The sequence below is a fragment of the Suricata suricatta genome, unplaced genomic scaffold (genome assembly GCF_006229205.1).
Source record: "Suricata suricatta isolate VVHF042 unplaced genomic scaffold, meerkat_22Aug2017_6uvM2_HiC HiC_scaffold_157, whole genome shotgun sequence".
Lineage (NCBI taxonomy): Eukaryota > Metazoa > Chordata > Mammalia > Carnivora > Herpestidae > Suricata > Suricata suricatta.
In genome coordinates, this window is record NW_021860107.1 from 21,157 (window position 1) to 30,561 (window position 9,405).

Here is a 9,405-nt window from a genome sequence, read left to right on the forward strand (position 1 = left end):
GCAATGAGAAAGAATGAAATCTGGTCATTCGTAGGAAAGTGGATGGACCTTGAGGGTGTCATGCTAAGCGAAATAAGTCAGGCAGAGAAGGATAGATACCATATGTTTGCATTCATAGATCTAACAGGAGAGACCTGGCAGGGGATCATGGGGAGAGGAAGGGGGAAAGAGAGCAGGGGAGAGTGAGGGACACAGATCAAGGGAGACTACTGAATACTGAAAACGAACCATGGACTGAAGGGGGAAGGGGATGGAGGGAGGAGGTGATGGTCATGGTGGGGGGCACTTGTGGGGAGAAGCACTGGGTGTTATATGGAAACCAATTTGACAATAAACTAAAAAAAAAAAAAGTGCTTCCCAGCTTTTTCCCACCTCCCTTTATGTGATATAGGAAGTCTGGAGAGGGTTAAAGTTGGGTACTTCTCTCCCCCCACGTTGGGTAGGCTCTGGTATAGTTTCCCTGAGGAAAGGCCTTTGTTAAGGAGAACTAGGTGCCCTGGAACAGTTCAAAGTGGCTACTCTACCTCTCCCCTTGCCAGAAGCACCAGGGTATTTTTCTCCAGTCTTGACCCTAAAAACCTATAGGGCTCCTGGAGGTAAAACCTACAAGAATGTGAGGGTTGTGGACACCAAACGAATAAAACTTTTAGAAACTCTAAAAGAAAGATAGTTTATTCAAGCCCAAGTTAGGACAGTGCTTAGGAAGTGCAGTGGGAAGATAATGCTCTGGAGAATGAACACTTTGTGCAGGGTTATAGATTTTTTAAAACATTTCAAAAGGTCAAGATTGCAGATTAACATATAGGCAGGAATCACAAGTTTTAACATCAAGAAATGCAAGGAATATTCATTCATACTCATCGACAAGATGGTTTTCCTTTAGGCTACTCATTTACAAAGGAGGTGCACAATGTATGCCAGGTGGGCCAGAACTTGGGCTTTTGGTTTAAATAAAGTTTATGTACAGTCATCCTGACTTAGAATGAAATTTAAAATGGATTCTCCTTTGGAAAAATTAAACAAAATTGCTACTGCAGATGGAAATCTTCTTTTGCCTTTGACCAACATCATGCTAAAGATTTTATTCTTTCATAAATATCACATGCTCTGGCTGGGGGCTCTTCATTTCTTTAATAAATAAGAATGTCCCAGCTAATGAATCTGCCTGTTTCTGTCCTGGCTGAGGAGCTCAGGTTCAAAACCTTTGGGGCACGTGGGAGGCTCAGTTGGTTAAGTGTCTGACTTTGGCTCAGGTCATGATCTCACAGTTGGTGGGTTAAAGCCTTGCATTGGACTCTGCTTTCAGCACAGAGCCCACTTCTGATCCTCTTTCTCCCTCTCCCTTTGCCCCTATCCAGCTTGTGCTAGGATGCAAGCTCTCTCTCACAAGTAAATAAACATTAAAAAGAAAAGAACAGAAAAGAAAACCTCTAATTTTGCCATCTCTGAAGGATTTCTTCTAGTTTTCCTGACGGCTCTGACTCTCAGTTTTTAATGGTCAGTAAATCCATGCCTCGATTTCAAATGGAATAGGAAACTGTTGTAACTGGGAAAGTCTTTTTTCTCTTTTTCAGTTTTCATTTGAGGAAAAGCAGCATTCACATGATTGGCTATTTCTTTTTTTTTTTAATAGTTTATTGTCAAATTGATATATTCTAGTCTGTTTGCAGATATGTGAGTTGATTCCAAATCTGCCCAGGTGTTAGGGGTTCCATGTTGAGGAGTGCTGGGGAATGGGAGGAACTGTCCCTGCCTGACCTCTCTTCTCAGTTCGGTGGGAACGTGGGACTTAATGAAGTCCCAGGAGGGCATGCAGGACAGAGCCTTCCTGGTCACCAGCCAAGTGTGTCAGGACCACAATGCCAGAGATATAGAGCCTTCTTGGTCACCAGCCAAGTGTGTCAAGCACCACAACACCAGAGATATATCCACACATAACTGCAAGATGTTCCTGACCTATCCTTTCTTTATCTGTAACTATCGTTCTGATGAATCATTTACTGTGCTCTCCATGCTGGCAAGGAGGGTGTAAAATAAGATGCTGTTTTTAATGAAGTTTGCCATTAGCCATCAGCTTTTGGTCCATCTCCATAGCTTTCAGGGACGTCCACGTTTCCATTAGGGAACATTCCTTGTCCACGTTTCCATTAAGGCTTTGGGACTGTCCCTCGTCCACATTTCCCTTAGCCATCAGCTTTTGGGAACGTCCCTGTTTCCATTCGCCATCAGCCTTTGAGAACATCATTGCATTGCTCCTCGTCTCCCCAGGACCCTTTCCCCCGAGGAAGACCTACCACAGAGGAGGGCCAGTCACTTTCCTACACTGAAAATTTTGAAAATCATATCAATAATTGTCTATATCAGAGCCAAATTACATTTGCTTTATACCAGACAAAACTGTGGAGAACTAAAAGTGCAGTGTACAAAATGTGTATGGTGTTCTCATATTTCACTTATTTTAGTATTCGTGTGACTAGATCTGTTCTTTCTAGAAAATGCTTCTGCTAAATAATCTCGTGAGTCACTGTTAAATCTGCTATAGTAATAAATTGATGCCTCTTGGCTATTTTTGTCTAAATTAAGCCACCAAGATAGCAACTACCTAGGACTCTTCCGCAAAAGTACAATAAATATTAAACATGTCATAATAAATAAAATAACAAAATTTAATTTAAAATAAAATAAAATGGCTTCCCTTGTCTATCAGGCCTTTAGAGAATTTTTTCTCAGCAGGGTCAATTAGCCTGTAAGTTTTTCTACCAGTTGCTGGCTCCAGCAGCAGCTTCTGAGCCTAGTATACTATGACTCTCTGTATTCACTCTACTTTCCAATTTTCAAGGCAGCAATTTGCTCTTGTGACTTCACTTTTCTCATGGGCCTAAGAAAAGTTTTAAATAGAAATAATTTCTCCCTCCAAAATGTGTGAATTAATAAGCTGGTGTAATGGTCTACTCCTGAAGGCCAGACCTCAGCCCTGCACATAACCTCCCTGGATTGACTAAATGAACCAGAGATAAAGGGGTGGAAAATTGAGGAAGATACTTAGGTGACTCATGTTTGCAGATTTAAAAAAATTTTTTTTCTTATTTACATTTATTTTTGAGAGTGTGAACAGGGGAGGGACAGAGTGAGATACACAGAATCTGAAGCAGGCTCCAGGTTCTGAGCTAGAGAGCCTGGACAGAGGCGCAGGTGGGGCTCTAACCCAGGAATAGTGAGATCATGACCTGAGCCGAAGTTGGACACTCAACCGACTGAGCCACCCAGGCACCCCTCGTGTTTGTAGTTTTTGACACGAATTGTGCATGTGTTGCAGAGTGGAGGCTGGGTGAGGGGTTACTTTAAAGTTTTAAGTAATTTCCATGAAGGGTACAGGGAACACTGGATTGCTCAGGTGAAAAAAACCAGCACTCTAACCAACGTGGCCACAAGACCAGAGAAAGTTAAATTGTCAGAGACTTCCTCCAACTGGTCCTCTCCAAACATTCATGCACTTCATCCTATGCTCCTCCAGAGACCTAGTTCCACCCATTGCAGCCCAGCCTCTGGATTTTCCCTGGAGCAGAGGCTGCAAGTGTCTTGATTCCACCCCATCTCCTCCTTCCTCCTGGAGGGTGTCTCTACCCAGAGGTGTGTGGGAAGGGCCAGACAGTGGTCACCCTCCACTGAGATTGACAATAAATTTTGAGTATTTTAAATACTATTTAATATTTAAATATAATAGCATTCACTTCTATAATGTATATGGTATCTTATATAATTAATAAGTTGCTGATAGAGAAAAGTTATTGATGTGGTACAAATTGACACTTTGTTCAAAACACAGAATGCTAGGGCCCTGGGCCTCAATTTCTCCAGGTTTAAATAGAGAAATGTCCAGTTTAACCTGAGGTATTCCACTGGTGAAAGAAACAAAATGCCAGCCAATGTTTGCAAATTAAAACAGAGGGATATTATCACTCCCATACCGGGAGTTGAACCCAGGCTGCCTGGGTAAAAACCAGGCATCTTAACCGCTAGACTGTACGGGACAAAATGGCAAGTAGTCTCTCATCTTGTATACATCACTTCTATCAGGTTCACCTGTGCATCTCCTCGCAACTGCTATGTACTATCGAGCTCGCTCCGCCCATGGAAATTTGCTCTGACTGCAGCTCCATGAGCCCCAGCTTCAAGGACTCGTTTCTCATGACTGGGTGTGGGTAGGAACATCTGGCCCTCTCTCAGAGGCAGAAACTCCTGCTCCCAGAAATCTCCTGAAGGACAGATTTTTGGTCTTTGAAGTCCCTGTTTGCAGGCACACCTGAAACCCAACTGCAGACAATGAATGAAGGTCATTTCCTGACATAAAGGACAGGGTCGCCTGGGTGGCTGAGTCAGTTAAGTATCTGACTTCGACTCAGGTCATGATCTGACGGTTCGTGGGTTCGAGCCCTGCATCAGGCTCTGTGTTTACAGCTAGCTCAGAGCCTGGAGCCTGTTTCCGATTCTGTGTCTCCTTCTCTCTCTAACCCTGCCCTGCTCGCACTGTCTCTCTCTGTCTCTCAAAAATTAATAATAATAATAATAATAATAAAATAAAAACATAAAATAAAGGACCCCCTCCAGGACCAGAGTACCACGTGAATGTCTTTTCCATGAAAAGCAAAAACGGATTGTGGTTATCTTCTTATTTTAGCTTCAAAATCTCACTGGCTGGCACGGCACTTCGTTGGTAGCAGGATTTTGTTTTGAAATGCAACCAGTGTGGGGAGGAATGTACTTTTCTTCTCTAGTTTACTTTTGAGTGCCTCCAGTAGGCTTTTCACTACAACTTAAGCTCAAGGTGGCAAAAACAAAAACAAAACAAAAATTCTCCCCAATCCAATCACAAATCTGACCACTGCGATTAAAGTAAAGTATATGTGAAAGGCTCAAGGATTTTAACAGACAGTAAGATCAATGAAACAATGGAAGTCCAAAATATGGTAGAGGCATACACTGGATGTATGAAAGAATAAAAGGTAGCATCTCAAGTTGGCGGTAGGGGTAATCAACATAATGTATATATGTATGTAGACTTATGGTAGAAAAGACAAATTGGTTGCAATATTAACCCCATACCTCAGCTGAAAGTTTTTGAGGAAAACACTGGAGAGTTCCTTTATCATATCAATTACAACCCCAAGTCCAGAAATCGTAGAACAACTGACTGATAAATTCAACTCTATTAAGAAAACTGACTAAAAAAGAAAAATACAAGAGCTGGGTGATGGTGACCATAGCTTTCACCTTAGTTATTCATTAAGCTATTCAATTGTTTTGTGCAGTTTAATTTCATGTGTTTTAAAAAACACCATATGCAAAGTTTAAAAGAAAAATTGGGGAAAATATTTATATTTCACATTATGAACAAAGGATTAATTTTTCCCAAACATAAAGATTACCTCCTGGAAACTGCTAAAAATACCAGCAACCCAGCAGGAAAATGAAGCATGGACACAGTTCCCATCACAGGAAATACAATTGGACCTTCAAAAATTAAAAGAGAGTAGGTCTCACTCCTGAAAAGTTAAAGGAAGGTTTTTAAAAATCTGAAAGATCTCTGCCTGGAGTTTGGTTCCTACAATTTCCTTGAAAATCGAAGTCAAATCTGTTTTACTTTCTGGCTTAAGACCTGTCAAGAACTGCCTACTCAGGTGTTTGTGCTTTTTATTGACTTGGAATCATGCTGTCCTGATCCGTTAGCCATGTTTGGTTTTTTTCGTACATCAAAATCAGTTTTGAGAATCTAGTGAAAATGAAGCACCTATTTTTGTCCTTTCCTGCTACTAGCTGTGTAATATTTCATCCTGTAAAGAAACTGCAGCTGACATATCCATGAGACTACTCTGGTTATTTACTAACATGAAATAACCTACCAGCTTTGACCCCTGCCCCACATGAATGTGTCTTAGGAGAACACAGCCCGACAAGTGGTTTCACAGGAGTGACTTTCAACATTCTTCAGTTTGCCTCTTCAAAGTTTCACACCTAACAAAGCTGGAAACATGCAAACCAGGGAAATTTTAAGTAGTAAGGATTAGCTGGGAATAGGGACAGGGGCAATCTGTGAAGGAGGAAGGCCTGAGATAAGGTAGCCACATGATGTGCTCGCTCCTCTGCTTCTGGTCACAGGTCATGCAGACTCAGGCTCCAGCTGCTTGAGTTTTTCCTGGAGCCCCCGGAGCTGGCTTCGACCCCAATCAATGCGGATCTGAAGACTGGCCATGTCTGCAGCCAGTTGCAGGCCTACATGAAGAGATATGATTGTCACCATGGTACGTGTGATGTGACACATGACCCAGGGGACATCGCCAGAGACTGGAAAGGCTCCAGAACTCTCTGGCCTCCGTACTATTCCTAAAATATTCCAGGAAGAGACTTGCATTGGCTTCATCAGAACCTCACTAGACTCAGAAAATTTTACCTCTTCAACAGACTTCCTTGACCCCCTTATATCACCCAACAGGAACTAAAAATTCACAGATCATAATACTGTTGCATGCCTTGATTTCCTTTCTTCTTTCCTTCATTATCACAATCTTTCACTGTTCTCCTCCTGTCTTTCTTCCTGTTTTTTCTGCCCCCAAGAGTGCTCCACATTCTGGATCCACATCAAGGTGGCTTTTCCCTGATGCCTCTGCTTTAAGTCATCTGGGTCCTCCATGCTGCCTAGTGGACTGGCCAGTTCAGTCTTCAGTCTACCTGTCTAACAGCAGAGCTGGCCATGCATCTGATCACCTCCCTCCAAGAAGCACTTTCTTCTCGTGTTCTGGGATCCCTTACCCTCTGAGTATTGTTCCTGCCTTACCAACTGCTTCTTAGTCTCCTAATCTGGTTTCTCCCATTTCTCTTCCCACCTCCTCTCCACACTCCAAGGCCCTCTGCTTATCTCAACTTTATCTGTGTCGGCAACTTGGGAATTTAAACACGAGCATCATGCAGTCGGCTCTCAAATCGCTCTTTCAAGTCCAGGTCTCTTCCAGACTCCAGACTGCACGTGCCCTGACACCTGATCAGAGTCTCCACCACACAGCACTGGGAACACCCTCACTCCCAACTCCTGACTTACCCATGGCTTCAACTCCACAGCCCTCTCACACAGTAGGTAAGGGCAACTTCAGTCCCAGGTATTATAGCTGGAATCTAGGGGCTCATCCTTCACTCCTCTCCTTCCCTTACTCTTGATTTGATCTTTCAACAAATCCTGTGGTTTCTACTCTCCAAATATAATAGGTTCCCACCACTTACTCCTCTCCTTCACTGCTTCCACCTGCATCTCAAGCAGGGCTGCTCTCCGGCACCTGCTTCCTCCCTCTGCTCTTGTCATGTCCCACTCAGTATCCACAACCTTCCTATCACTCTGTGGGTCCGATGCACCTCCCTCTGTTCAGAGCCAAAGTCCTCATCTGGGCCTACACAGCCTCAAATCACCTGGCCAAGCCCCCTCTGACCTGAGCTCCTGGCATTCCCCACTACATAAGTTCCACTTCAACCTACTGGCTTCCTCTCTGCTATCCCAAACATGATCTCATTGCAAAGCTTCTGCCCTGGCTAATACTCCTGCCTACAACACCAATCTCCCAGCTCATGTGCAAAGTTCCCTCCAGCTCTTCAGAAAAGCCTTTCCAGACCACCCTTTATAAAATAACTCCTCTAGCCCACTTCTGTTCCACTCTATTCACCATACCCTAACTTATTTTTTCATAACAATTCCCTACCTGGTATTATGTAGAGGGCTTGCTTACTTATTTACTTGCATGTTCTCTTTCTCCCCTCCACAGAATAAACATTCCACGAGGGGTATTTATCCCTTTTGTCTCCTGCTGTATCCCCAGCACCTAGCATGAGCTTGGAACGCTACCAACAACAGTAAATGCTTTCTGGAAAAAAAACAAAAACAAAAACAAAAACAGCAGGTGTACAACAAAAATCTGCTATGGAGAAAACCTGGAAAACCCTTTGCAGATTAAGCCCAGCCCTGGGATGGCATTAGTGCTCAAGTGCTTCCAGTAGATAGAGGACCCACTCACCCTCCCGGAAGCTGGCTTGGGCCTGCCGCAGACTGTGAGGAACCAGGATTCCAAACCAGTTCAGAGGGTCCTGGAGGGCTGGGAAGGACTCCGGCTCTGGGGTTCCGGTGAGACCCTTGCGTCTGCGCAAAGCTGGATAAAGAAAGACTGGCAGTTAGGGGTTTCATTAAGTATCCCTTATCTTCTCAGTGACAATGTTGAACTTGCTCTGAGCTCATGATCCTGACAAAGGCCAATGGTTGGAAAACTCCCCCAATCATTTATACTCCAGAAAGCAGCTTACCACAAAGAACAATCCTTCCGTTTGTTATTTAGATTAGAGGCCCTGACCACCCTTTCTCAAGACTCTCATAAGATCAGCAAATGACCCCGTTTACCTGTGACAGAGCCACAAACTGACTTTTCTTTTTGCCTGAACAAGCTGAAAGGCCAGACAGAACCTCCAACTCCCCATTCCTCTCATAAATGATGGTGTATAATTTTGTCCCCCTAAGGTAGTCAGACATTTAAACATTTTCTGTTCAACTGACTGAAACTTACCCTGATTGCAAAACTGTCCCAACTGTAAAGGACCTCGTCTGTAACTTGTCTATTTCTCCCTATAAAAGTCTTAAGCAAAAAAACACCCTACTGAGACATTCTGACCCTCCAATCTGGGCCGTCCTCTTCATCGCAACATCCTTAATAAAACCATCTCCTCAATTATCCTGTACATTTTGTTTTTGGCATCGGGAGGGCGTCCAGACGGGAAGATGGTGGAGGGGACTCACCTGCCTCGCGGGGCCCCACCTCCTCCGGAGTTTGGGCGCTGGGTCTCACCAACCAGAACTTCTGGAGTCCGTCCTGGGCCTCGCTGATGAATGAGAAGGTAGGATCGACATTTGGAGGCCCCAGCCCGGACCCTGCCCGCCCACCCGCTCCAGTATCCACAGCTTCTCACCTGATGTAGACGCAGACTTGGGGCTCCATACGGGAGGCATACTGCAGGGGACCTACCGACTTGGCACCCATAGCGTAGCGAGCTTTGGAGAGCGAGAACCAGCCCTGAGATAAGAGAGCGGTGCAACTCAGTTTACCTCCGCATGCCCTCTTGCCCTCTTGCCCCCTTGCCCAGGCTCCTACCTCCTCCACCCGAGAGTTCAGGGCCGCCCGCTTCGCCTCCAGTTCTTCCAGGTCCTGGAGCAGCTGCAGAAGCAGCGAGTCCACCTCCGCCCGTAGGTCCGGCGCAGCCATGGGCCCAAGGTACAGAGGTCTGGAACCAGCCTCTTCCCAGGTCACCCAATCGCCATTCGCCATGACGTCATGACAGCCAATAGGCCTCCGAGACCCATCTTCAAGGGGCGTTCCCAGC

The 9,405-nt window shown here is 44.7% G+C and overlaps 1 protein-coding gene and 1 non-coding gene across 4 annotated transcripts; both read right to left on the bottom strand.

Annotated features, from left to right (window-relative positions):
• Nucleotides 1-3,959: 3,959 nt before the first annotated feature.
• On the bottom strand, nt 3,960-4,031 carry TRNAK-UUU. The gene has a single exon. It is a non-coding gene; the product is annotated as a tRNA-Lys (tRNA).
• Nucleotides 4,032-4,883: 852 nt separating this feature from the next.
• CCDC115 (coiled-coil domain containing 115) lies at nt 4,884-9,399 on the bottom strand. 3 transcript variants are annotated; one of them, XR_003905317.1, is made up of 6 exons: nt 9,177-9,399; nt 8,995-9,098; nt 8,825-8,907; nt 8,055-8,186; nt 7,743-7,904; nt 6,186-6,270 (listed from the first exon to the last, which is right to left on the bottom strand). XR_003905317.1 is itself a non-coding variant. In XM_029931200.1 (5 exons), exons 1-5 carry the CDS (start codon nt 9,348-9,350, stop codon nt 6,158-6,160), a joined length of 606 nt encoding a protein of 201 aa, XP_029787060.1. In that variant the 5' UTR covers nt 9,351-9,399; the 3' UTR covers nt 4,884-6,157. The 3 variants fall into 3 exon arrangements, 1 of the variants encoding a protein (XP_029787060.1); XR_003905316.1 differs by having other exon boundaries at nt 6,188-6,270; nt 7,770-7,904; XM_029931200.1 differs by lacking the exon at nt 7,743-7,904 and having other exon boundaries at nt 4,884-6,270.
• Between the last annotated feature and the right edge of the window lie 6 nt (nt 9,400-9,405).